Source organism: Dromiciops gliroides, chromosome 6 (assembly GCF_019393635.1).
Source record: "Dromiciops gliroides isolate mDroGli1 chromosome 6, mDroGli1.pri, whole genome shotgun sequence".
NCBI lineage: Eukaryota > Metazoa > Chordata > Mammalia > Microbiotheria > Microbiotheriidae > Dromiciops > Dromiciops gliroides.
This window is the reverse complement of record NC_057866.1, coordinates 10170015-10197618: the sequence shown is the minus strand read 5'-3', so window position 1 is coordinate 10197618 and position 27604 is coordinate 10170015. Positions and strand designations below refer to the sequence as shown.

The 27604-nt window shown below is 54.7% G+C and overlaps 3 protein-coding genes across 5 annotated transcripts; 2 read left to right on the top strand and 1 right to left on the bottom strand.

The window, feature by feature from the left end:
• Nucleotides 1–464: 464 nt before the first annotated feature.
• Nucleotides 465–9373, bottom strand: BATF2 (basic leucine zipper ATF-like transcription factor 2). The gene is made up of 4 exons (XM_043969641.1): nt 9307–9373; nt 5721–5862; nt 3992–4096; nt 465–2817 (listed from the first exon to the last, which is right to left on the bottom strand). The coding sequence occupies exons 2-4, from the start codon at nt 5775–5777 to the stop codon at nt 2275–2277; spliced, it is 705 nt and encodes a 234-aa protein (XP_043825576.1). The 5' UTR covers nt 5778–5862; nt 9307–9373; the 3' UTR covers nt 465–2274.
• A 3775-nt stretch (nt 9374–13148) lies between these two features.
• ARL2 (ADP ribosylation factor like GTPase 2) lies at nt 13149–19739 on the top strand. Of its 2 annotated transcripts, none has more exons than XM_043971108.1 (5): nt 13149–13292; nt 14116–14226; nt 14318–14480; nt 19046–19126; nt 19210–19739. In XM_043971108.1, the coding sequence occupies exons 1-5, from the start codon at nt 13228–13230 to the stop codon at nt 19342–19344; spliced, it is 555 nt and encodes a 184-aa protein (XP_043827043.1). In that variant the 5' UTR covers nt 13149–13227; the 3' UTR covers nt 19345–19739. The 2 variants fall into 2 exon arrangements, with proteins under 2 accessions (XP_043827043.1, XP_043827044.1); XM_043971109.1 differs by lacking the exon at nt 13149–13292 and adding an exon at nt 13499–13529 and having other exon boundaries at nt 14080–14226.
• A 952-nt stretch (nt 19740–20691) lies between these two features.
• On the top strand, nt 20692–27203 carry SNX15 (sorting nexin 15). 2 transcript variants are annotated; one of them, XM_043971107.1, is made up of 8 exons: nt 20692–21185; nt 22535–22570; nt 22729–22849; nt 23503–23618; nt 23777–23933; nt 24860–25003; nt 25587–25847; nt 26583–27203. In XM_043971107.1, exons 1-8 carry the CDS (start codon nt 20925–20927, stop codon nt 26678–26680), a joined length of 1194 nt encoding a protein of 397 aa, XP_043827042.1. In that variant the 5' UTR covers nt 20692–20924; the 3' UTR covers nt 26681–27203. The 2 variants fall into 2 exon arrangements, with proteins under 2 accessions (XP_043827042.1, XP_043827041.1); XM_043971106.1 differs by having other exon boundaries at nt 20694–21185; nt 25584–25847.
• Nucleotides 27204–27604: the final 401 nt, after the last annotated feature.

The following is a 27604-nucleotide window of genomic DNA, read 5'->3' as shown; positions in this document are numbered from 1 at the left end:
ATGCAGGGGAGGAAACACTTCCTAACCATCAGAGCTGAGAGTGGGAGACCGCCTTGTGAGGTAGTGAGTTCCCCGTCCCTGGGGCTCTTCAAATGGAAGGTGGATGAGCATTTCCTGGTGATTTGCATTCAGGTCTGGGTTGGACTAGATGGTGCCCAAAGACTTTCTGGCTCAGAAGTCCTAGGACTTTCTTCTGGCCCTCTCTGCTGCCCCCTCGGAGCACTGACCACTGGGCAGCCCCTTCCTCCTGACCCTCACTTTGCCACACAGCATGGCCCTGCCCAAGGCAGAACTCCTGCTGGGGCTCCACAGAAAGGGTCCCAACTTCCCCCAGCACCCCATGGTCCATCAGTGGAAATGGGAGGGAGGTCTGGAGACCCCTAGCTCCCCTGGGGCCTGCAAAGCCCTGAGGGTCTCAGGGCTGGGACACTCACCAGTGAGCAGGAAGAATGGGCCAGACCAGCTGAAGACTCTTCCATTTATTTTCTGTGACCCCCACCTTATCCCCACCCCTGCCCCAGCTCTCACAGAGGACCCCGACACCTCAGACTGTAACCACGTGGTGTTTCTCTACACAACTATGGAAACTGAGGCAGCGGGTGTTTGTTGCAGCTCTCTGTGCCCCATGGCACAGAGTCCTCCTCTCTGGGCCTCAGGGCCATGCCCAGGCTGGGGCTTAGACTTGGATTTCTGAGGCTCTTGGCCTCCTCAGGCTGGGGAGGGGTGGGACAGCCTCTCTGGCTCCCTCCTGCTGGAAGCGGGGCTGACATTTCCTCCACTTCCTCCTCCCATGGTCAGTCCAGGTGGGCTCCAGGAGGGGGAAGGAGCTCCCAGGGCCCCTTGGAGGCAGGGCCCCCCCCCCACTCCCCCTTACTGTCAGCTACCGACAGCTGCTTCCACCACCCAGGAGGGCCTGAGAGCATCAGGCGGGAAGAGCATTTGGGGAGTGGACGGACTGAGACTCGGGCCTCTTCTCTGATCCTCTGCCTTCTGGCTGGGGGACGGCATCGGCAACCCCAGATTCCATGATCGGTCACCTCTGTGCCGAGGACGACCAAATCTACTTCTCCAGCCCTAACCTCTCTCCCAGACTCTAGCTGGGCATCTCTAGCTGCTCACTGGACACTTTGGGCTGAACGCCCTGCAGACACCCAGAACCCACCCCACCCAATGTGGAATCCTTGCCCTCTCCCCTCCAAAACCTCTTAGGGACTTCTCTCTGACGGCTGGCACCCCATCCTCCCAGCCCCTCAGGCTCCTGCATCATCCCCCAGGTGCAATCAGCTGCCAAGGCCTGGCGGGTTCACTGGGACTCCTACGTCCATCTTCCCCTTGCTGTCAAACTGAGCTCCCTAAAGCTCAGGCCTGATCGTGGACTCTCCAATTCAGCAAAATCCAGGGGCCCCTCGTGCCTCTAGCATCGAACACAAAATGCTCCGCTTGGCATTTGAAGCTTTTCATCACTTTTCAGTCTTCTTGAAACTGAGAAGAAACTGAGGCCAAGCAGGGGCAATGTTTTCCTGAGGGGACAGTAAGTTGGAAGAAGAGCTAGGCTTCTTTGGTGACTGCTAACAGGGCTGGGAGTGTCCATTAGCAGACTCCCTGAAGTAGGCCCCTGCTTTCAGGGAGCGGCCGGCCACCGGCAGTAATCGGTCCCTCATACGTCAGACAAATGTCCTGCTATCAGCAGTTTCTGTTCTCCTAGGCCTTCGAAGCCAGCAGGGGCTGGCAGGGGCACTGGGACAAACACCTGGGCTCCTTGTGCCTCCCAACCCTCCCCTAAATGCCGCTGGGCCACTGGACCTTGGAGGCTACAGGATTCTGGAGCCAAGGAAGGGATGTGCAGGGTGAGAGCCGGGCCTCCCTCGTGTTCTGTCCCCAGGGTGGGCGGCCCCGCTCTCAGCCCTCTCTGCAGCCCCCAGAGAGGGAGCTGATGACACTGGCAGTCCTGTGGGTCAGGATTCCGAGGGAAGGAAAGTGGTGAGTGAGGGCAGGGGCTGGTGGAGCAACTTCAGAGGCTGAGGTCAGGGTCAGGGAGGGAGGTCAGAGCATTAGTGTGATGTGTTAGGGAAAGAGAAGCAGATGGGTCAAAAAATGAATTGGGGGGGGGCGGCTAGGTGGCGCAGTGGATAAAGCACTGGCCCTGGAGTCAGGAGGACCTGAGTTCAAATCTTACTAGTTGTGTGACCCTGGGCAAGTCACTTAACCCCAAATGCCTGACCAAAAAAAATAAAAAATGGATGGAGGGCAGGATCCAGGCCCGGTCGTGCCTGCTCACTCTGGGGCCAAGGCCGGAGGAGCCCCTCTGGGCAGAGGGTGGCTGTAGGACCACAGCAGACAAGCAGGCAGCTGTGGGGGAGCCGGGAGACCAGGGCCGAGAACAGAAGGCGAGGCCCGCAGGCTGGAAGCCCCCTGAGTCTGAGTCGTGGCAGCCCCAGGGGGAGACCCTGCGGGGGGTGAGGTGACCAAGAAGGGCACTGGAGGGGAGCAGAGGGAGCAGGTGGAGACCAGGCCGGGAGGGTCCAGAGCCTGCTCGGGAGAAGATGAAGGAGTTGCCTCAGCAGAAGGAGAGGCAGGGGCCGGCAGAGGCCTGGGAAGGGTCTGCACCATGATGGAGGCCCGCTGTCCAGGTGGGGAGCCCTGGGTGGCTGGCTCGGGCTGGCTCCAGCGGGCAGGATGAGTCTGGGCAGAGGCGGGAACCACGGCCATGAGGCAGACATGCTCCTCCAAGGTCTGCACCCACCACTTCACCTCGGCCTGCAGAGACCAGATCTCCTTCCGCAGGGCTCGGTTGTCCTTCTCCAGCCGCTCGTGTTGCTGAGGCCAGAAGCAAACAAGGGGAAGGACTGATCAGAGGGAGGACGCCGGGACACAAGGGAGACACTGGGCTCTGGCATCCCCAGGCCGGTCTGTGCCAGGGACTGTGGGAAGCCGGGCACACACTGACGGCTGCTCCTGGAGGGTCTGCGGCTCGGGCCTCACATGCCCTCTGACCCGGAGATCTATGAGGCCTACACCGTGTGGCAGCCACAACTGGCCAGGCCGAGCAAGGACCAACACATTCACAGCAGCCCTTTTTGTGGTAGCAGGGACTAGAGAAGCGGAGCCGTTCACTGGGGCTGGGTGCAAACAATCTTGGCCCCTGGATGCCATGGGCTGTCCCCAGAGCCTAGCACAGTGCCTGCCCGGTACACAGCAGGTGCCTAATAAATGCTGACTGGTGGATTCTCCAAGCTCCTCCTAGGCCATGATCTCCACCACCGACCCGTCCCCCCCCCTTCCCCCTGCCCAGATTCTTTCCAACTTGTCACGCTCCTTCCTCAAATCTGCAGCCCAGAACTGGGCCCCAGGCCCCAGGCCCCAGGCTGAGCTGAGCAGGGTCTGGGATGCTTCTCTAGAGCTTGGGAGCCGGAGGACATCCCGTCCCCTCCAAGGGCCTCGGTGTCCTCCCCTAAAATAGGGGTCTTTATTCCGGTGGCATCCGCCTCACATGGTGCAGAAAGGTGACCTCGGAGGACGATGGAAGGTGGCTTCTGCCCTGTTCACTTGTTCTCCAGGGCCCAGGGAGAAACAGCATCAGAAACAAGCCCAGAGTCTGGACCCCAAACTGAGACCTCCCTGGGAGAACTGAGTTCAAGCAGCTGAAGAATTAATTCCGGGGAGAGGTGTCAGCCTTCTCTGCTTGGCCCCAGAGGGCAAAAGTGGGAGCCGGGGAGAGAGGGACCAGTTATGTCAGGAAAAGCTTCCTAACACTGAGAACTGGGATGAACTGCCTCAGAAAGTAGTGAGTTCCCCATCACCTGAGGTATTCAAGCAAAGACAAGGAGGGTTGTAGAGGGGACTCCTTCTCAGGTAGGGGTTGGGCTGGATGCCCCCTGAGGTCCCTCCCAGCTTGAGAATGCTGGGATCCTGTGAATGGAGCCTGGGGAGGGAAGAGATGGTGAGGAGGAACAGGGGAGAGTCCCGTGTGCAGGACAGAGGGTGAGCAGACCTGGTGCAGCTCATCGGCCTTGTCCGTATGCTTCTGCCTGCTCCGCTGGGCAGCTGCTCGGTTCTTCTGTCTCCGCTTCAGCTGTCTCTCCACCTCCCTGGGATCCTGAGGGCAAGCGGTCCTTGCTATACTAGAGAGCTGGGTTTCTCCCATGCCCCCTGACTTGCTCCCAGATGTCCCTCGGGATGCCTGCTTCCTCCAAGAAGCCCGCCCTGATTGGAGCACTGTGGACAAGTGCACCTTCTCCAAGGGGCCTGCCGTGCCCTGCCCCGCCCCCTGCTCCAGTTACCAACGAAACTTAGACCTTCCATGAACCCAGGCCAAGGTTTTCTAGAGGATTAAAGGAAATCGTGTTGGGGGCGGCTAGGTGGCGCAGTGGATAGAGCACCGGCCCTGGAGTCAGGAGGACCTGAGTTCAAATCCGGCCTCAGACACTTAACACTTACTAGCTGTGTGACCCTGGGCAAGTCACTTAACCCCAATTGCCTCACTAAAAAAAGAAAAAAAAAAAAGGAAATCGTGTCCAGGGCATGTCAGAGGAGCTGGTCACAAGGCCTGTCCCTTCCCAGACTCCCTTAATTCTAGTGCTCTGACATATCCTGTTCAGACCTTGTTTGTAGCTGGCCATTTGAGCATCGTCTGTGAGCTCCTGGGGAACAGGGACTTTTAGCCGTCCTTTGTATGCCCCGCACACAGTTGGCACCTAATAAGTGCTTATCGACCTACTGCCTGGGCCTCAGGTTCCCAATGTGTCAAACAAGAGCTTGGTCTAAAGGAAACTCCCTTCTAGCTTGTAACGATGTCTCAATATTGTCCGTGTTAGGCAGGTTGGGGGGGGGCACACAGCTGGGCACACATGGCATCATCCTTTTGGGACTCTTAACTGCTGGGTTCTCCTCCCCTCTCTGAGTGCTGACCCAGCAGCAACTGCCCCATCTGGGAGCCTCGTGTAGGCCAGACTCTTGTAACCCTCTGGATTTTGCAAAACCTTTTCATGAATTATCTCATTCCAACCTCACCCAGAGCCAGGGGAGGGAGTGCTATTATTATCCCATTTTACAGATGAGGAAACAGTCTGGGAGGAGCAAAGAGACTTAGCCAGGGCCACCAACAAGCGACTATCAGGGGTGAGATTTGAACCCAAGTCTTTCCCCAAGTCTAGCAGTGGACTAGGAGAAAAGATGGAGAGAGACCCAAAGCCTAGAGTCCGGGGTTCTGATCCCAGTTAACGTTTAACAGATAAGTGGATGGAGGAGTGCAGAGAGGACGCCTCCGATCTAGAAGAGGAAAAGAGGAAGCTAGTGCTAATGCGAAGGAAGCCTCGTAGCGTAGCGGAACCAGGGCTGAGGCAGACGGAAAAACCACATGGGTTTTGAAAGAAAAGCAAAGTCCAGAGACTGGGCAGGGGTCTGGGGGGGTGGACATTCGGCTTTCTAGATTCAGAGCTGGGAAGACTCTTAAGAGATTGGTCTCTTCATTGTCCAGAAAGGGAAATTGAGGCACAGAGAAGGGCCTAGACCGAGTCAGTGGCAGAGTAAGTCAAGAACACAGTTCTGTCAACTTAGAATCTACTGGGTCTTTCTGCCCATAAGATGGAGGGAGGGAGGGAACTTTGGGGTGAGATCTGGGGATAGGCTTTTATCCCCAGATCTAGGGCATAGATAGGCCATAGCCTGGTCCTCCTGCTTCCCCCTCTCCCGGAGGGCCCCTCTCCTGCCCAGCTACTCACCCTCACCAGCCGAAGCTCCCCTTCCTCAGAGGGGGGTGCCCCACTGCACAGGTGCATGGCCTGCTCCCCAGTGGGAAGGCCAGGTGAATGAGAGACCCAGGGTGTCCTCTTGCTGCCTGCAGATTCCAAGTTTCCAGTGCAGCTGCAGGAAGCAAACCCTTTAAATCTCTGGTCACCACTCCACCCCCAGAGCCCAGTTTCAGTTTCTCTGAAACCCTGAGGCTGCTCAGAATCCCGGGCTTGGGGGGCCCACGTGGCTGGACTTTCCCAATTTGATCAAGCTTTCCGGGAGGGCAGAGGCCTGATGAGGAGGGCTGGCCAGGGACCAGAGGGGGGAGACGAGGTGGGGCGGGACAGCAGGGAGGGGAATTGGCTGAGAGCCCAGAGGAGCTCGCTCTGATGAGGGGAGCTCAGGGAGGCCCAGAAGTGTAGGGGAGGGTTAGGGCCAGAGGAAAAGCCAGTGCCGGGAAAGAGCACAGACCTGCTGGGGGAAAGGCTTGGAGGCTAAAGAATGCCCAGGCTGAATCTGAGCCCTCACAATTGCTAGCTGTGTGTCCTGGACCAAATCCCTGGACCTCTGTGCCTCAGTATCCCCATCTGTAAAAATCACACGGTCTGAGGTCTCTTCCTGGGCCAAATGTTATGGCTCTTAAGAGCATCTGATGGTACAGTAGGAGGACTTGAGTTCAAATCCTGCCTCCTACCACTTACTAGCTGTGTGACCACCAGCTCACCTGTGCCTCAGTTTCCTCATCTGTAAAATAAGAGGGTTAGAGTGGATGCCCTCTGAAGCCTTGAGTCAGGAGGCCTGGCTAAGTCCTGGCTACATTCCTGCCAATGACTCGATGCTGGGTCTCTGGTCTGTCCCTGACCTAGGAAAGACCATCCTTCCATTTCCTCCCTCCTCTCCCCAGGTTCATTAAGCTCAACTTTAAGGCTTAGCTAGTCTTACAGGGCCACTGAGGCATTCATTGGTGTTCTGCTGGTTTTGGCCTTGGGGGCAGAAGCCCTGAGCCACTCTCCACTCCCCTAGAAATTGGGGACAGACACTTGACACTTACTAGCTGTGTGACCCTGGTCAAGTCACTTAACCCCAATTGCCTCACCAAAAAAAAAAGAAAGAAGGAAATTGGGGACAGGTCCTGCCCTGTCCTGCCCACCTCTCAGGGCATGTCTGAGGTTCAAATGAGAGGACTGGGGAGATCTGTAGAAAGGTGAAAGCCAATTACGGTCCCCTCTATTTTTTTTTTTAAGTGAGGCAATTGGGGTTAAGTGACTTGCCCAGGGTCACACAGCTAGTAAGTGTTAAGTGGCTGAGACCGGATTTGAACTCAAGTCCTCCTGACTCCAGGGCCAGTGCTCTATCCACTGCACCACCTACCTGCCCTGGTCCCCCCTATTTTTGGCTGGAAAAAGGAAGCCTGAGATGGGGGAGAGGGGCAAGGGGCCTCCTCTGGAGGTGACAGGTGAGAATCAGGGCCTGGCTTGGGACTGGCACCTGAGGCTCAAGGGCACCTAAGGTACGAGGCCCCGAGGCCGAAGGCTCATCAGGGATTCTAGAATTAAACCGATATTGGGAAGCAGTGACAAATGTGAGGAACAGAGCTGGAGGCAAATTCAAATCCTGACATCCCAGGGTGACCCTCCCTAGGTGACCCTCTCTGGGCGGGGCTTCCCTGTCTACAAAAATCGGGGCATTCAGCGTCCTCTGAAATCTCTGATTGCCCCAGATGTGAACCCAAGGGGGCTCTTCTCCTGGGGGGGACGGACAGAGAAGAGCTGAATCAGCTCCCCTTTATAGACACGTACATATTTGAATGTTTGATCTTCCCAGAAGCTGAGGAGAAATCAGACTTGGTGAAGACAGGGACTGCCTGTCTCCCAGGGGGCTGATTAAACAGCCTACTTTGGTGACTCACCAGGGCTGCATTTGGGGCCCCAGAGCATGATGTAACTGCAGGAAAGAAGCACCTGGCTGTGGGGGTGTGGCTGGGACTGAGGATGCCTGGGCCCTGCCCCTATCCTCACCTCCCTCCACCCGCTCCTGAAGCTTGGTAGGGCAGGGGACAGAGGACCCTCCCTGCTCACTTTATCGCCCTTTGATCATAGGTCTCGGAGCTGCCCCTCCCCCCACCCCCAGCCCTTCCCTGCATGCTCAGGGTCATCTGTAATGCATCAGTGGGTAGGAGAGGCCCAATCAGGAGGGGCCACCTGGGCACCTGTCCCAGCCCCAGCCCTCAGCCCCTTCTCTGTGGCACTGTGAAGCCCAGCCCAGCCTGCCCTCAGGGAGCATCCTGGCGTCGTGGGTAGAACTGGGGACTTGGAGTCAGAAGAGGGGAGCCCCCTCCTGCCTCTCAGAGGGCCTTGCTGTGTGACCACTCTGGGCCTCAGTTTCCTTATCTGTCAAATGGCATAGGGATGCTTTCCCCACTTAGGCCTCACTGATTTTATAGGGTTCCTTTTCTTGCACAATATTTTTTCTTTTGAAAAACAATGTTTTGGGGGCAGCTAGGTGGCGCAGTGGATAGAGCACCGGCCCTGGAGTCAGGAGGACCTCAGTTCAAATCCAGCCTTAGACACTTAATACTTACTAGCTGTGTGACCCTGGGCAAGTCACTTAACCCCAATTGCCTCAACACAAACTAAAAAAAAATTTTTAAAAACAACAACAATGTTTGGATGCCTGTTGCTTCTGCATCACAGGCTTTTCCCTGGGAGCCCTGCCTCCCTCCCTTGTTCCTGGTGTCAAGGGAAACAGGCAAGTGAAACCACTTAAGGCAATGAGGCTGGGACACTCATAACACCCCATTTCACACCTGGAGTCCCCCACCTCTCTAACAAAAGGAGTAAAGGAGTGTGGTGCTTCTCTCCAGGCACCAAGGGTGGGGGTGGAGCTGGGAGAGGCTTCCTGGAGGGAACAGGAGAGGAGGGCACCTGAGGAGGGAGAGACTGAAGTCCATCCTTCTTTCCTCGGGACAGCATTACCCGTCCTGGATAGATGCTACCAACCCCCGAGGAGCCACCGACCCACAGATATGCAGGGCCCAAGGCAGCTTGGCAGCCACCAGTGGAGCCCTGACCCAAAAGGACGTGTTCCTCTAATGTCCCTGACAAAGTCCCAAGGCCTCAGCTTGGAGGAGCCTCCCCCCACTACCACCCTTTAAAGGCAGTTGCCCACTATGTGCCAGGCCCTGTGCCCACTCCCCTCTGGGCAGCCTGATTTTCAGTAGCCTCAGCCCACTGCCCCTGGTTCTGCCCTCTGGGGCCCAGGAGAACAAACCCTTCCCATGGTCCTGTTGGCGGCTGACTCTGTGCCAGTGCATCAGCCCCAAGATACTGCCCAGTGCCCCAATCAGCATTCCTTCTGCTCCCTCTCCGGTCATCTTGGGGGAAGCCTCACCCTCAACTTGATGAAATCACTTTGTCTTAAGTTCTTTTGTCTCTCAGCTAAGCTCCCAGGGCAGATCCACTCAGTGAGGGTCAGAAAGCGCATCAGGGTGAGGGGGGGGGGACTCCCTGTGTGCCAAAGGCCCAGACCCTGGGCAGCCAGTCGGCGCCTCCCCTCAGCCTGCCCTGCCTTACGCACCTTCACTCACAGAATGCCCGGGTCTTCCCTCTCTCCTACAAAGTCTTCCTCTGCCTGTTCTATCTGCAGCAAGGTACCCTGAGGGGGCGACAGGAAGCAAGTCAAACTACCCCCACCCCCTTGACTACCCCGTCCCTTCAGACCCAGAGCCTGGAGCTCCAAAGACTTGGCAATAGCAGTAACTCCCAAACCTGCTTCCAGCCCCTGCAGCCACCAACTATGCCCCATCACTGTGAGAAGGGACCCACCTTCCTTATCTCCAGCAGCAACAACTGTTGACCAAGTGCTATCAGGAGCCCTGGGAGTAGCAGCACCCCAACTCCCCGCCCCAGCCAGACCACTGGGTCCACTACAAATTGATGTCACTTCACCTGAGCCAGGCCCTCACTGCAGCAAGCAACCTTTTTGTAAACCCCTGGCTGACCAAACATTTCCGTCCCTCCTCCCGCCACCCCCTCAGCTGAGCACCTTGACTTATGTTTTACTGAGAGCGCTTCCCGCTCCCTCCTTTCAGCCTCACCTGCTTCCCATCTGTGGCTGCTTCCCTAATGCCTACAAACACATCCTGGTCTCCCTCAGCCTCAAAAAACTGATCCTGGTTAGATATCCCAGATCTCTCCTCCCTTTGGTGGCTAAACTAGAGAAGGCATCTACTATAGGTGTTTCTACCTCCAGCCCTCTCTTCTTAAACTCTCTAAAGTCTGGCTTCTGACCTCATAATTATACTGAAATCATTCCACATATATTAAGCACCTACTATGTGCCAGACAAAGGAGTAAAAAATAGTCCCTGCCCTCAAGGAGCTGCCAATCTCTGGGGAGACAACAAACAAACAAACACACACACACATATATAATACAGATATATACACACATATATAAAGGGAGCTTTAGGCAGGATAAATAGGAAATTATTAACAGATGAGAGATATCCAGTAGAAGATGGAGTTTTAGCGGCAGCCGCCAGAGTCAGCGACCATCTCTTAATTGCCAGATCCAGTGGCCTTTTCTCAGTCCTTGGCATCCTTGACCTCTGCAGCCCTCTCTCCTCCTGGACCCTCTCTTCTCTCTGGGGCTTGGTGGCACAGCTCTCTCCTGGCTCCCTATCCTCCGCTATCTCCTTTGCTGCATCTTCATCAAGGTCATGCCCATTAACCCTGGGGGACCCCCAGGCCTCTGTCCCACTGTTGGTGGAGTTGTGAACTGATCTAACCATTCTGGAGAACAATTTGGAACTAGGCCCAAAGGGCTATAGAACTGTGCATACCCTTTGATCCAGCAAATAGCACTGCTAGGTTTATATTCCAAAAAGATGGGGGAAAAAGGACCTATATGTACAAAAATAGTTATAGCATTTCTTTCTGTGGTGGCAAAGAATTGGAAATTGAGGAGATACCCATCAGTTGGGGAATGGCTGAATAAGTGGTACATAATTGTAATGAAATACTATTGTGCTATAAGACATGACAAGGAAGATGCTCTCAGAAAAAACCTGGAAGGATTTACATAAGCTGATGCAAAGTGAAATGAGTAGAACCAAGAAAACATTGTACATAGTAACAGCAACGTTGTGTGATGATCATCTGTGAAAGACTTAGCTCTTCTCAGTAATACAATGATCCAGGACAATTCCAAAGGACTTATGATGGAAAATGCTATCTACCTCCAGAGGAAGAACTGATGGAGTCTAAATGCACATTAAAGCACGCTATTTTTCACTTTTTTTGTCTGTTTTGTTCACATGACTAATGTAGAATTTTTTTTCTGTGATTGCATATATAGAATCTATATCAAATTGTTTACCATCTTGGGAAGGGGGGAGGGGGTATTTGGAACTCATAATTTTAAAAAACAAATGTTAAAAGTTGTTTTTACATGCAATTGTGAAAAAATAAAATATTAAAAAACAAAAGCCCAGGTTCATGTGGGATCAGTCAGTATGTCGAGATTGCCATCCATAATGGGTAGCTTGACTCTTTCCATCTCAGCTATATGAGGGTGTGATGTTTAAAATCTAAATTGTGTGGTCGCCTTAAATTAGACATTTTAGCACCAGTCTTTGCGCATTAAAAATTATTAAAGCATACTAGGTATTAGAGGAAAAAAAAAAGAACATGTGGAGTTAAGAAAAAGGCCTATCTAGCCTAGAGTTCCAGTCTGGTCTGGTTCTTCCTCAAGCCCTCCACCGTGAGCCTGCTTCAACCATGAACTCTCTTCAAACTGAGTGTGGAAGCTTTTTATAGGTCCGGAGCAGAAGCGCTCCTTACACACTGCTTCAAGCTGATTGGCAGGCATCATCCGAATCCAAGGGTTCACTGGACTTGAAGGTGGTCTCAAGTTGAGTTCAAAGTCCTTAGCTTCTGAGAACAATACCTTCTTGTAGAAGATGTGATTTTTTTTTTTTATTTTAGCAGGGCAATGGGGGTTAAGTGACTTGCCCAGGGTCACACAGCTAGTAAGTGTCTGAGGCCGGATTTGAACTCAGGTACTCCTGAATCCAGGGCCGGTGCTTTATCCACTGCTCCACCTAGCTGCCCCCGAACAATACCTTCTTAAGGGCAGGCCAGGTGTGCTTACAATCTAATTAACTATAAGCAGGCTAATCAGCAAAATCAATCAGTCTCACTTAATTCGATCAGTTTAGATTAATTTCCAGGTAAGCCTTTGAGTATCTGCCAAATCCCATTATTTCCTCACAAGGGAAAGCGTAGAGGAGTTCCTCTGGGTGGTGCAAATTAGGATCTGAGCCCCAACCAGTGGGACACTCTTTAGTCACAGACAACAAAACAGCCATAAGTTCAATAGCATAATATTTGATGGTTTAAAAACAATGTAGGGGCAGCTAGATGGCGCAGTGGATAGAGCACCGGCCCTGGAGTCAGGAGGACCTGAGTTCAAATCCAGCCTCAGACACTTAACACTTACTAGCTGTGTGACCCTAGGCAAGTCACTTAATCCCAATTGCCTCACTAAAAAAAAAAAACAAATAAAAACAATGTAAATCATGAGATCAAGCCCTAAAATCATTTTCTATTCCTCCTCCTTCCTCTCCACTCCACCCAATAAACAGTAAATATAATCCCTTATAGGGTCACTAGTGAGGTGCCAGCAAGGTAGACCTGAATTTAGAAAGGCCAAAGTCATCCAATGCATCCTGGGCCATCTCCAGTTGTCCTTGAGGGCTGGCACTGTCTTTTGCCTTTTTGTGTCCCCAGGACTTGGGCCCGGCACACAGCAGGTGCTTAATGACTGCTTGTAGACTTGCCAGAGAGTCACCACCCCGTGGCCCGACCTCAGCCTTCTGGGGAATGTAGTCCAAAAGAAAAAAAATCTCCCTGAGCTTCATGGGAAATGAGGTCTTTGTATGTTTCCTTCTCCCGAGCCCTGGACTCTTGGCTTCCTCGAAGTCATTTGAGGAGGGAGGGCAGCCCACCCACCGGTCGGCGAGGACTAGGCCGACCCCCGTCCCCGGAGCCGGGGCAGGGCCAGCCCCAAGACGCCCGTCTCACAAACGAGCAAAGTGACGGTCAGAGTCCGCACTTGAACCCAGCTCAGTGCCAACCCCCTGTCCTGTCTAGCCGGCTTCCACCGCCCCATCATTAGGTAAATGTGTGCAATGCGAATCTGGAGTTTGGACCACGTGAGTGCCCTCCAGGCCCGAGGCCCAGACTCGGCAGGGGTCTACACCAGGGGTTAAGCGGCGGAGGCGGGCTGGTTTGGGACCAGCCGCCCGCCGTAGCTCCGCCCTCGCTCGGCTCCCGCCGGGCGGTGCCTTCTCCAGCCGCCGGCTCCAGCGAGAAGGGGTGGGCCTAAGGGAGGGCCGGGCCAATCGGATTGCGGCTAACGGGCGCGCTAGCCAATAAGAGGGGGAACGGGGTCCCGGACTAGGAAGGCGCAGCGGCGGGGAGGGGAGGCAGGGACCATGGGGCTCCTGACCATCCTGAAGAAGATGAAACAGAAGGAGCGGGAGTTGCGGCTCCTCATGCTGTATCCTCCAACTCACGGAACCCGCGGGTGGCCGGGGGCGCGGGACAGGCGCGAGCAGGCGCTACTACGCTCTCCCCGCGGGGAGGGGGAAGGGAGGGGGAGGGAAGACGCGCCTCTTTGGGCCGGGCCGCGCCGTACCAAGTGCTCTGCGTGGGTTACGTGGCCGGCAGCGACCAATAGCCTTTGGGGGTCGGGGTGGGGTGGGGATTGGTCCATACCAAAGAGCACCAAAATGGGGTGTGTGGGTGTGGGTGTGTGTGTGGGTGTGTGTGTGTGGGTGTGGGTGTGGGTGTGGGTGTGTGTGTGTGTGTGTGGGTGTGTGGGTGTGGGTGTGGGTGTGGGTGTGTGCGCGCGCGCGCGCTGGCTGTAGGGGCTTAAACCAAATGACCCCAATGTAGTGCCTTGGGCCAACTGCCCCGGGAGCACGGGAGGGAGCGTGCGTGCGCCGGCAGGGAGGCGGGAGGTGGAGGGTCCGAGATTCGGGAGAGCCGGTGCAGCAGTTGGCCCGAATCCTAGCGTCTCCAGGGGTCTTCATGTGGTCTCCCCCCTTGGCCTGGGGCATCACCCGGGGCAGGGGTGGCATTTGCCTTTCTCTGTGTCCCCGGCGAGTGTTGTTTGTTTCTTTCCTCTCGGTGCCCCTACTGCCCAAGGCACAGTAGGTGGTCAGCCTGTGTGAGTGGAATCGATGGAATCCCTTCATCCCAGGGGCCCGTTTCTGTAGGGTCTTACCGAGTGACCTCGCGCGAGTCACTTCCCACCCCTGAGGTTGGCTGGGTTGTGCCTCCAGAAGGGTCACTGCGTCCTTAACCCCAGCCCACCCCAGCGGTCTGGACAACGCGGGGAAGACCACAATCCTGAAGAAGTTCAATGGGGAGGACATTGACACCATCTCGCCCACGCTGGGCTTCAACATTAAGACCCTGGAGCACCGCGGGTGAGGGAGGCACCGGCCCCACCATCTGGCGGACCCATCTGGGCGCGGGGCTCGGCCTGACCCAACCATCCTTTCCCCCCTCCCTGCTCAGGTTCAAGCTGAATATCTGGGATGTGGGCGGCCAGAAGTCCCTGCGCTCCTATTGGCGGAACTACTTTGAGAGCACGGATGGCCTCATCTGGGTGGTGGACAGCGCTGACCAGCAGCGCATGCAGGACTGCCGGCGGGAGCTGGAAAGCCTCCTGGTGGAGGAGGTGGGCAGGGCCTGGGGGGAGCGGGGTGGCTGGGGACCAGGGAGAACTGGAGAATTGCCTTGGAATGAAGACCACTCACCTGAGGAGCTAGAGTTCATTCAGTGCTGTCTTCCCACTGAGGCACAGAGAAAACTCTTCCCCTCCTCCTCCACTTCATAGTATTTTTTTTTTCTAATCACATGTGATGATAGTTTTTTTTTTTTTTAGTGAGGCAATTGGGGTTAAGTGACTTGCCCAGGGTCACACAGCTAGTAAGTGTTAAGTGTCTGAGGTCGGATTTGAACCCAGGTCCTCCTGACTCCAGGACCAGTGCTCTATCCACTGCGCCACCTAGCGGCCCCTGATGATAGTTCTTGACATTCATTTTTGTAAGATTTTGACTTCCAAAGTTTTCTCTCTCCCGGCCCCAAGGCAGCAGGCAATCTGATAGAGGTTATACATGTATGACCATGTTAAACATATTAACATATTAGTCATGTTGTGCAAGAAGAATCAGAACAAAGGGGAAAACCACAAGAAAGAAGAAACAGTGAAAATAGTCTGCTTCGATGTGCATTCAGATTAGCTCTTTCTCTGGATGTGAGAGCATTTTCCATCATGAGTCTTCTGGCATTGTCTTGGATCATTGTATTACTGAGAAGAGTTAAGTCTACCACCGCTGATCATCACACAGTGTAGCTGTTACTGTGTACAATGTTCTCTTGGTTCTGCTCAATTCAGTCAGTATCAGTTCATTTAAATCTTTCCAGGTTTTTCTGAAATCTGCCTGCTCATCATTTCTTACAGCACAATAATATTCCATTATACTCATATACCACAACTTGTTCAGTCATTCCCCAGTTGATGGGCATCCCCTCAACTTCCAATTTTTCCAATTCTATGCCTTTTGGGCATAGTTCCAAATTGCCCTCTAGAATGGTTGGATCAGTTCATAACTCCACCAACAATGCATTAGTGTTCCAATTTTCCCATATCTTCTCCAACATTTATCATTTTCCTTTTCTGTCATATTAGCCAATCTGATAGGTGTGAGGTAGTACCTCAGAGCTGTTTTAATTTGCATTTTTCTAATCAATAATTATCGAGAACTTTTTTCACATGACTATTGATAGCTCTAATTTCTTCATCTGAAAACTGCCTGTTCATATCCTTTGATCATTTAACAGTTGGGGAATGACTTGTATTCTCATAAATTTGACTCAGTTCTCTGAATATTTGAGAAATGAAGCCTTTATCAGAAGCACTGACTGTAAAAATTAATTCCCAGCTTTCTGCTTTCCTTCTAATCTTGGTTGCATTGGTTTTATTTGTATTTAATGTAGTCAAAATAATCCACCCTGCATTGTTCTTTCTCTGTCTCATCTTTGGTCATAAATTCTTCCCCTCTCCATAGATCTGACAAATAAACTATTCCTTCCTTTTCTGATTTGCCTATGGTATCACCCTTTATCTCTAAATCATGGACCCATTTTGACCTTAGTTTGGTTTATGGTATGAGATGTCAGATGAGATGCCTCATTTCTGCCATACTATTTTCCTGTTTTCCCAGCAGTTTTTGTCAAATAGTGAGTTCTTATCCAGAAGCTGTAGTTTTGGGGTTTATCAAATAGTAGATTACTATAGTCATCTAGTATTGTGTCTTGTGTACTTAACCTATTCCATTGATCCACCACTCTATTTCTTAGCCAGTAACAAATAGTTTTTTGTTTTCTTTTTGGTGAGGCAATTGGGGTTAAGTGACTTGCCCAGGGTCACACAGCTAGTAAGTGTCAAGCGTCTGAGGTCAGATTTGAACTCGGGTCCTCCTGACTCCAGGGCTGGTGCTCTATCTACTGCGCCACCTAGCTGCCCCAGTAACAAATAGTTTTAATGATTGCCATTTTATAATATAGTTTTAGATATGGTATGGCTAAACCACCTTCCTTTGCATTTCGTTTCATTAATTCCCTTGATATTCTTGAACTTTTGTTCTTCCAGATGAATTTTGTTATTTTTTTCTAGTTCTATAAAATAATTGGTGGTTTGATTGGTATGGCATTGAATAAGTAAATTAATTTAGAATTGTCATTTTTATTGTATTAGCTCAGCCTACCCATAAGCAATTTATATTTTCCAATTGTTTAGATATGACTTTATTCATGTGAAAAGTGTTTTGTAGTTGGGTTCATATAGTTCCTTGGGTTTGTCTTAGTTTTCCTCTTTCTTGTTTTAAATCAAATTAACCAAAGGTTTATTTGATTTTTTTTTCATAAAACCAGCTCTTAGTTTTATTTATTTGTTCAATAGTGTTCTCTCTTTCAATTTTATTAATGTGTCCTTTGATTTTCAGAATTTTTAATTTGGTATTTAATTGAGGTTTTTCTAGCTTTTTAAGTTGAATTCCCAATTAATTAATCTGCTGTTTATTTTATTCACATAAGCATTTAGAGATATAAAATTTCCCCTCAGTATTGCTTTGAATTCAACCCATAGATTTTGGTATGTTGTTTCATTATTGCCATTCTCATGGATGAAATGATTGTTTCTATGATTTGTTGTTTGCCCGACTCATTCTTTGGGATTAGATTATTTAGTTTCCAATTAGTTTTTAATCTTGGTTTCCATGGGCCCTTTATTACATGTAACTTTTATTGCATCATGATCTGAAAAGGATGCATTTAATATTTCTGCCCTTTTGCATTTGATTATGATGTTTTTAATGCCCTAATATATGTTCAGTTTTTGTGTAGGTGCTGTGTACCACTGAGAAAAAGGTGTATTTCTTTCTATCCCCATTCAATTTTCTTCAGAGGTCTATCATTTTTAACTTCCTTCTTTATTTTGTAGTTAGATTTATCTAGTTCTGAGAGGGGGAGGTTGAGGACCCCAGTAGTTATAGTTTTACTGTCTATTTCTTCCTGTAAGTCACTTCTCTTCAAAGAATTTGAATACTATAACAATCGGTGCACATATGTTTGGTATTGATATTACTTCATTGTCTGTGGCCTAACGTCTTAAACTGTGGGTCATGGGATTATGTAACTGACTATTGGGATCTTAAAAAATTTGGCAACAGTAAAAGGTTATGTATATCTATTTTATATACCTATATACCTGGGGTCACAAAAATTTGGGGGGTGAAAAGGGTATACAAGTGGAAAAAGTTTACGAAGCCCTGGTCTACAAGATGTAGTTTTCTTCTTTATCTCTTTTAACTAGATCTGGTTTTGCTTTTGCTTTGTCTGAGGTCAGGATTGCTACCTCTGCTTTTTTTTCTTTAGCTGAAGCATAATAGATTCTGTTTCAGCCCCTTACCTTTAACTCTGTGTGTGTCTCTGTGCTTCAAGTGTGTTTCTTGTAAACAACATATTTTAGGATTCTGGTTTTTGATCCACTCTACTATCTACTTCCATTGTATGAGATAGTTCATCCCATTCATGTTCACAGTTATGATTACTAACTGTATATTTCCCTCCATCCTATTTTTCCCCATTTATACTTTTCTCTCTCCTTTCACCCTGTCCCTCCTCACCAGTGTTTTGCTTCTGACTACTGCCTCCTTCAATCTGTCCTCCCTTCTATCAGCTCTCCCCCCTTTCTTTCCCCTTTTCCCTTCCCCCTTCTACTTCTGGAGGGCAGGGACTTTGTGCTTTTGTCTTTGGATCCCTAGTGCCTAGCAGAATGCCTGGCACATAGTAGGTGCTTAATGTTTGCTTGAGGCAGCTGGGTGGCACAGTGTGGTAGATCACTGGCCCTGAAGTTGGGAGGAGCTGAGTTCAAATCTCACTTCAGACACTAGCTGTGTGACCTGGGCGAGTCATTTAACCCTGACTGCCTCAAACAGGAGGCCATCTCCAGTCATCCTGATGTGTATCTTGCCACTGGGCCCATATGTCTCTGGAGGAGAGAGTGAGGTTGGTGACCTCGCACAGCCCTGCCTCATTTAAATCCAATTCCTTGCACTTAATGACATCACCCGGATGTCATCAGTCCTCTTGGATAACAAAGGATAAACCACAAGAGTTTGGTTGAAAAAAGATCATCCATCAAAGTTAGCCAGAATCAACAAACATTTATTTCCTGCTGTGTACCAGGCACTGAAGATAGAAAAGATAGGAGAACGTCCTCAGAGAGCTTTCAGTCTACTTGGGCAGGACCTGACACAGAGGTTCTAACAGAAGGCCATGGAATGAAGAGGACACATGGCCAGAAATGGAAGAGAGTGGATTGGGGAGCCCAAGAGGGAGTCACATGACAGAAGGCTAGAGAAGTAGGTGGGAACTGGGCACCAGGCGACAGCCAGGGAGGAACCACAGCAGAGAAGCTGGCCCCTCTAAGATGTCTAGTCTGGCGATTTTCTCCAAGACCAGGCAGATGTTTCCTGTGGACTTTTGTGGCATCATATCCCACTGTGTGTTATTCATATGCATACACAACCCTATTTGTGGCCCTTTCCCCCCCACCTCCCTCATACTGCCCTTAGATGATAGCCCCTGGACAGTGCCCAGAGGGCTCAGAGTGGGCAGGCTGGCTCAGAGCCCCCAGGTCGCTTCTCAACCCTACCGACACCTTTCTTTTCCTCTTAGCGCCTGGCAGGAGCCACTCTCCTGATTTTTGCCAACAAGCAGGACCTCCCTGGGGCTCTGTCTTCCAATGCTATTCGAGAGGTGAGTGGAGGCCTTGAGGTGGCTGGATGGGACCCCTGAGGGTTTGTGGGGCTGCTCTCTGAGGGCTGCTGTCCTTCCCTCAGATCCTGGAGTTAGATGCCATCCGCAGTCACCACTGGTGCATCCAGGGCTGCAGTGCAGTGACCGGAGAAAACCTGCTGTTGGGGGTTGACTGGCTTCTGGACGACATCTCCAGCCGCATCTTCACTTCAGAATGACCCCTCACCCAGCTCCTGGATTGACCCCTTGACCCACCCCAAGGGCAGCCCCTCCCTGCATCCTCCCTCAGACCATCTACCTGTCCTGATCTTCCCTGGCCCAGGGCCCCCAAGGGAGCCATGACTGGAGGGGGAATGTAAGCTCGCAGGGCCCCGACTAACGCCTCCTTCCCCATTATAACCAGATGCTGTTTGCACTGTTTAACAGGAGAGACCCTGCTGCTGTGCGGGAGCACCTTCCTCCCTGAGGAGGGGCGCCAGTTCCCTGACCCCGGTCCCTCCTGCAGCGCTTGGTCTGTGCATCCAAGGTGGAACAGGAAGCATCCTGCCCCCCCAAGTCTCCAGGGCCCCTTCCTCTGATCAGCTGTCAGAATAAAAGCCCTCTGTGCCCCTGGCTCCTGGCTGGCATGTCCGCTCGCCTTTCAGACACTGCCCCCCATTGGGCCCCTGCATGGAGCCCCCAGGAAAGGCTGGAGGGACCAGCGAGGTCCCTCCCTTCTCCCTTGCAAACAGTTGGGGGAAAGCTGCAAAGGCCCCCGCCGGAGGGCAGCTCCACAACCCGGCCCGGAAGGATGCTGGAAACTGAGAGAAAGAGCCTTTCAGGCCTGGGCCGTGGGCAGTGCAAAGGCCTGGGGGCGGCAGATAGAGTGGTGCGGCTGGCAGGACCTGGCCCCTGGTGGGCACTCCAAACTGGATGGCTGCTGGGCCCTGGCACTGCCCTTGCCCCTTTTCTCAAGCCCGGCACACACCAGTGGGCGCTCGTTTTTTTTTCTAGAAGAGGATCTGGTTTTCACTCAGACCACAGAAGGGTTAGGGAGAGAACTTGGAGCACAGCATGGGAGAAGGGGCGGAGGGGAGGGGGCTTTGGAGCACAGGGCACCCGGGCTGGCCGGGACCGTCGGAGATGCGGGAGGCGCGGGAGCCTCTCACACAGGAGGGAGTGGATGGCATCAGGGCGGGGGGTGCCCCAGAGAGGCGGCTCCGCGGCGTAGCTCTCCGGCATGGCTTCCGGGTGTAGGGGTGTTGCCTCCTGCGGCAACAGTCGATTCTCGAGCCCCCGATACTAATAGCGAGCGCTCCACCGACGGTCATTTTGTCTTCACGACAAGCCGGAGACGTTTTGCAGAAGAGTAAACTGAGGCAGAGCGCGGGCCGAAAGCCCCTGATGCCCACGTCTGCCCTCGAGCGGGTCACGTCCGACGCGAGCCTCAGCCGCCCCACGGGCGGGCGGCGCACTTGGGCCGGGGGGGGGGGGGGATGGGGGGCGGGGCCGAGCTCCCGTCCGACCCTCCTCGGAGCGGGGCCTCCGTTTCCTTCTCTCTCGAGCCCTAAGCTCTGGGAGACCTTGCAGGACTCAGTTTCCCCAGATGTGAAATGAGGGGGTGGGCTCAAGGCCGGGCACCTGGTAGGTGATCAATAAACGCTAGTTGCCCCGTGTCCGGGGCTCCTCCCAGGGAGAGGTGCGGACTCCGCCCCGCAGCGACCTTCCCAGTCGAGTTCTACCCCTTCCCCGTCGCCAGGGGGCGGCCTTTTCTGTCGAGCGCCTCGTTCCACACCATCTCGAAGAACACGGTTTAGGAATGTCCCTGCGGGTGCAATCTCCGGATGGGGGAGAGCCTTGCGCACGCGCAGAAGAGGCGGTGCCCGTCGGAGGCTGGACGGGAGGGGAGGGGACAGCGTGGAAGAGGAGGCCCACGGCCAGGCCGAGGCGCCGGGGTCCGCTGGGCTCCGGCTCCTCGAGGATGTCCCTCAAAGCGAAGGACGACTTCCGGCGGCTGTACACAGTGTCGGACACGCGGACCCACCCCAAGGGCTACACAGAGTATAAAGTGACGGCGCAGGTCAGTGGGGCAAGGCCCCTTTAAGGGGGGGGGGTCTTGCATGTGGGCGGGGTCGGACAGTCCCATCCCCGAGGGTTAGGCGGGGGTGGAGCCCCCGTAAGAATTTAGGATTGCTCTAATTTAAAGGGGAGGGGGGGGGGGAACCTTGTCCGGGTTCCTTTAACAGTGAAGCGAGGGGGCAGGGCCAGGATGGGCGGGGCCCCAGCTCCAGACTTGTTTGTTTGGGGTGGCCCCTACTTTACTTTATAGACCGGTTTATAAAAATCTAGGGGCCGCTGCCTCTTACCGAAACGACTTCCCCTGGCCAGTGTTTCTCCTGCCCCGCTAGCTGAGAACTTAATGGCGCAGGCGTCCTCGCGGGGGGGGGGGGGGGGGCAGGGATGGAAGGGGCTCGAGACTACGTTAGGGAGGAGGAAACTGAGGCCCGGAGTCCTCTTGTGACGAACCCCCCTCCCCATACACTCGCCGCTCTGGGGGCGGGCGCTGCTCCCCATGGGAAGCCCACCTAGAACTCTGCCCCCTCCCCCCACTCTTCCCTCCTTCCTGCCTCCCATCTTACAGAAGAGGAAACGGAGGCTCGGAGAGGTTTAAGCGATGCCCAAGCTCACAGCCTGAACCCTGGTCTTCGGGCTGCGAGTGCAGTGCTATCATTAAGTTATTGTTACTGTGATTGTCATGATTATTACCTTTTCATGGTGGCCCTGGAGTCTGGAGGACCGGAGTTCCAATTCAGCCTCCTGCTCTTGACACTTACTAGCCATGTGACCCTGGGCGAGTCACTTAACCCCGATTGCCTCAAACTTGCCCTGGCCCCAGATGGCCCCAGGAGAGTGAAGCTGGTGACCCTGCACAGCCCTCCCCCACTTAAATCCAGCTCACTGCAAGTTGGGACGTCACCCCGATGTCAGGATCCTCTGGGAGAAGGAAGGTCAAGTCAGAATGGTGCTTTAAGATTTGCAAAGTGATTTACATGCTTTCTCATCTGATCCTCCCAACACCTTGGGGCCCAAAGAGAAAAGCGGTTGTCATCCCCAATGTACAGGGGAGGAAGGGAGGCAGACTGAGGTTAGATGACTTGCCCAAGGTTACACAGCTAGTGTCTGAGGCTAGATTTGAACTCAGGTCTTCCGATGCCCCCAAGTCTGCCCTCGGCTTTCTCTTCTCCCCAGTTACTGCAGGGATGAAGGAAGCTTTGTCCTTTGAAGTGGATGGGCCTTGGGGGGGTGGGGCAGGGCTGAGACTCCCTCTGGAACTCTTTAAGGAGGAGAATGACCTGGTGCTGGCCTATGGGGGTGGGGCGGGGCCAGGTGGGATGGCTCCTCACCTGCTCTCCATTTCTTCTCCCTCAGTTCATCTCGAAGACAAACCAAGAGGATGTTAAGGAGGTAACTGGAGAAAGGGACCCCTCCCCACCAGGGCTGGATGGCAGAGGGGTGGTGGGAGGGGGCTGCCTGGCCCAGCCAGCCCTCTTCTCAGGCCAGTCCCGGCCCCTCTGGAGGCCTCCCTGAGGCTCTGGGTGCCAGATCTGTTCCCTCTGGTCCAGGTGGTCGTCTGGAAGCGCTACAGTGACTTCCGCCGCCTGCATGGGGACCTGGCCTACACCCACCGCAACCTCTTCCGCCGCCTGGAGGAATTCCCGGCCTTTCCTCCAGCACAGGTCTTTGGTGAGTGTCCTGAGGCCCGGGCCAGAGAACCCCAGATGGCCTCAGCCCTCTCCTCAACTAGGACTGCCCCAGACCATGGGCCCAGTGCCAGTCCTCTGTAGCCTGGGGTGGGGAGGGGGCATGGGGGCCCCGGCCTGGGCTGCTGCCGGTCCCCCCACTGCAGTCGTTCTGACCCCAGCCAGAAGCTGCCTCTCCCCACCTCCCCCTGCTCCTGCTTCTGTCCTTGGGGGCCAAGTAGGCCAAGCAAATCCCCCTCCCCATGACAGTTATGGAAATGCCCCCGCCTCATTAACAAGGACATCCCATGCCCTGTCACTGAGAAAGACAAGTTTTAATCACAAAAGGAAGACCGTGAGCGGGCAGGTTTGTTTGAGGTGGGGACACAACCCATGCAGGCCCAGTGGAGCCCACTGGAGGTGGGGGTGATGACCCCCATCTTCTGGAAAGGACTGGGCCCCCTTCTGCCCAGGTGGGATACCTGAGGTCTTAAGTGGCTGCCAGGCCTCCTTGGCCCCATCCCAGGGCCTCCGGGTGTCTTGTCCATTGGCCCATTGGCTCCCTTGGCCCTGGCCCTGAGATGGTGAGGGAGGGCCCGGGGGGCGGGGGGGGGGGGGGAAGGAGGCCTCAAGGCTCTCTCGGATGCTTGGCCACAGGCCGATTCGAGGCCTCAGTGATTGAGGAGCGGCGGAAGGCGGCCGAGGACATGCTGCGTTTCACGGTCAACATTCCTGCCCTCAACAACAGCCCCCAACTCAAGGAGTTCTTCCGAGTAAGTCCCCCCCCCAGCCCTCCCCCAGACTCAGAAGAGCCCGTGGGGGCCCCTTGTGCCTACCGCCTCTGCCTCAGTTTCCCCCTCGGGAGGGACACAGGGCCCTCTGAGCTCAGACGCCTGGATCCAATGACCCCTCCAACTTTCCCCTCCTTTAGGGTGGGGACGTGAGCCGGCCCTTAGAACCCAGTGGCCTGCACATCCTGCCACCGCCCCTGGTGCCCACACTGCCCCCAGAGGAGCCCCGCTTGCCACGGGCTCTGCCAGCAGAGCGGCTGGGCCGGGAAGAGCTGGAGGAGGAGAGTGAGAAGTCAGGTACTAGGGGGGGGTTGTGATCCTTCAGTCAATCAGCAAACCCTGAGGAGGGACTGAGTGTGCTGCAGGTATCTCCCAAGCTGTGTCCAACATGGAAGGCATCTTCTCTTGCCCCAAGGACCACCCTTTTCCTAACTCCCCCATCTCTGATGAGGACCCCCCAGGGACAGTGTGCAGTGGGGGGAGCATAAGAGACCTTCCTCTCACTAGCTGTGTGACCCTGGGCGAGTCGCCTGACCACTTGGGCCTTGAAGGCCCCTCCCACTCCCAGAGCAGGGGTCCTGTGGCCCATTCCACCTTTGCCCTCATTCAGGCCTCATCACCTCCTGCCTGGACTGTGCCCATGGCCCCCTCGGTCCAAATGACCACCCGGAACAAGCCTGGCCGTTCCACCCTGCTCCTGGAGCTCTGGTGGCTCCCTGGATAAGCATTTATGAAGTGCCTACTGTATGCCAGTCACTGGACCCAGCCCCTCCAGCTGGCACAGTGCACATCTCCCACCTCCAGGTCTTTGCCCTTGTTCATCACCGCCCCTTTACCACCCCCCAGGACTCTCCTCCCTCCCTGCCTCCTGCTCCCGGCTGTTAGCTTCTTCCCAGATCACCTGTACATTTATTTGGGGGGGCACTTTGGAGGTCCGTGCCTCTTAGAGAGGCAGGGTGGCTCAGTGACTAGAGCACTGGGCTTGCACTCAGGAAGAAGTGAGTTCAAATACTGCCTAGACACTTAGACACTGGGCCTCAGTGGGCTCTTGTATCTGCCCTTAAGAGGTGAGCTCCCTGAAGGCAGGGCCTGTTTCTGGTACACAGCTGGCGTCCCCTAAATGCTTAGTGGCTTGCCATAGCAGGTGGCTGTGGTCCCTGGCCTCAGTGGTCCCGGATGAGCTCCATCGAGAGGTGCAGCCCCCTTGTGGCTTCTTTCTGCAGGGACCCAGCCTCCATCCAGCCCTGCTCAGGAGGCCCTTGATCTTCTGTTTGATTGTGGGGCTCCTGAAGAAGAGCCCAGCCCCGCGGCCCGAGGACCCCTGACTGAGGCAGAGCTGGCGCTCTTTGACCCATTCTCCAAAGAAGGTACATGACAGGGAACCACCGGGGACAGCAGGGGGGGGGGGAGACTCCCTTGGGAGGTAATGAGTTTCTCATCCCCAAGGAGTATTTGAATGAAAGCTGGGGCACCCCTTGGGGAGTGGAACTGGCGGGGGTATGAGGGCCCCTCCAACTCCGAGGATGGCCAGTGGTCACTGGGGGTAGACCCCTGGGCTTTCTGCTGGCTGAGCGCCCAGCTCGGGCTCTGCCCTCCACCCAGCTAGGACCCAGGCAGTGAAAACTAAACATTTCCACGTGAGCCTTGAAGCCCCAGAGGCCAGGAAAGCCCTGGAATCTGGAGTGAGGAGGGCCAGAGCCAGGCTGCGGGGCCTCCGAGGTGGGAACCATGGAGTAAGCCTGGGGCAGGACTTGAACTCAGGCCACCCACCTTGTGGTGGGCGGGGCTGGGTTCAGCCTCATGGGCTTTCAGTTCTACAGCCCCCCCCCCCCCCCCACACACACAGGACCAGCCTGTGGGGACTTGTCAGCCATGAGTGTGAAGAGTGGTGGGCGGGACAGGGAGGCAGGTGGTGTTGGCTCTGAGCTCCTCTTCTCTGGGCCCTAGAAGGTGCTGCACCCGGACCCAGCCCCACCCACGTGGCAGAGCTGGCTTCCTTGGGGACAGAGCCCCAGACCCGGGACCAGACACCCTGGGAGCCGGGAGGAGGGGAGGAAGAGGAGGAGGAGGGCAAGGGCCCACGCCCAGCCTACCTAAACCAAGCCACAGAACTCATCACCCAGGCCCTGAAGGATGAGCGCGCGGGAGCCTACGCCTCAGCCCTGCAGGGATACCGGGATGGAGTGGATGTCCTCCTCCGGGGGGTGCCAGGTGAGCTGGGCTTGGCTCGGGCGGCCGCTGCCTGTCAGCACAGAAAAGGAGCTCACCCAGACCCTCGACTCATCTTCTAGCAGGGAAGGAGGCAGAGATGTCCCCCAGTGATTGGGACATGTGGGAGGAGGAGAGAAGATGCCCGAGCCTGGGGCAGGAAGGTGGGGGGAGGAACGTGGCACCCCCTATTGCCTGTAAGGCCCTAATAATCACTAACATTTATAGAGCACCAACTGTGTACCAGGCTTCAGGATAAGTGCCCAATTATCACCTTTTTATGGATGAGGAAACTGAGACAGAGGTGAAAGTGACTTGCCCAGGGTCCCATAGTTACCAAATGTCCAAGGCTGGATTTGAACTCAGGTCTTCCTGGCTCCAAGCCCAGCCCAGCAGCTCAGTTGTGGTGGAACAGAGATGTGAGGTGGGCCCTGATCTCAGGGGGCTGTCTACCTCTAGTGCAGGTACACATGGTGTGAAGGAAGGGACCCTGGCTTTAGAGTCAGAGGACTTGAGTTCAAATTCTGGCTCTGCTCTCATCCTCTTGAGTGATGGAAGACAAATCCTTTCTCTTCTCTGGGCCTCAGTTTCCCTCTGTGTAAAATGAAGGGGTGGGGCTGATTGTTCTGGCTGAACCAGCCGTGCCCAGGTACTGCGTGGGGGGGGGGGGGAGATGAGCTCAGAGGGACCCCGAGGCCGACCAGACCGGAAGCCTGAGGCCCCGGCTCCTTCCCACAGGGGATCCAAACAGCGCCCGCCAGGAAGGGGTGAAGAGGAAGGCGGCCGAGTACTTGCGGCGCGCGGAAGAGATCCTGCACCTGCACCTGCGGGCGTGAGCCGCGCCTCGCCCGGGGGCGCCAGAGAGGCCTTGGAGGCCCGGCCTGGACTCCCCCAGCTGTCAGAGGGGGGTCGGCGTCCTTGCCCTCCCCCCTTCCCCCCCGTGGGGAGTCATGAGGACCTTTGTCCCTGGTGTTCGATGACCAGCCCCCCCTTCCAGCTGGGGTCCTCACAACTGCCAATTGGAAGTTCCCCAAGTGCCCTTTAAACCACTGCACTGCCCAGCCCTGGTGACCCTGCCCTGCCCCCGCCGGCCGCACGGGGGCCCCCCCTGCGCTTCCTTGCGCAATCCCTTCCATCTCCCAGCTACAGGCCTTTGCCGGCCATTCCCCGGGCCGGGAGCGCCATCCCTCCCCTTCCCACCTGGAAGTGAATGAATGAATGAATGAATGAATGGCCTGTGTGTGAACACATGCTTATCCCGGGATAATGGACTCCCCTGGAGCGCAGGGGCTTCTGTCTGTATCCCAGTGCCTGCTTCACGGGGGCTCAATAAATGCTTGCTGAATGCATTGAAATGAACTACAACCCGAGGCATTCTGGGAAAACCGGAACGAGGACTACACCTGGGGCATTATGGGAGGGGGCCGGGAGCTCAAATGGCCATTTTACGGAATTGATGCGTCATCAACGGGCGCCACGAGGTGCATTATGTAAGCGGGCCTGGGCTGCATTACTGTGTACGATTTGCCCTTTTGCCGCTCGGCTGTGTCCGGGGAGGCGGAAGCAGGAAGTAGTGCTTAGGTGGGTCGGGCCACAATTGGGCAGGTAGGGCTTGTTCCTGGTTTGGAGGGAGGTGTGTAGGGGAGGGGCTAGGAAGAAGTGATGGCTGTGATCGGGAGAGAGGCGGGACTAAGCAAGACAGACAGGCTGTGATTGGGAGGCGGTCGCTTCAGCCCTGGAGGGGCGGAGCCCACTAACGG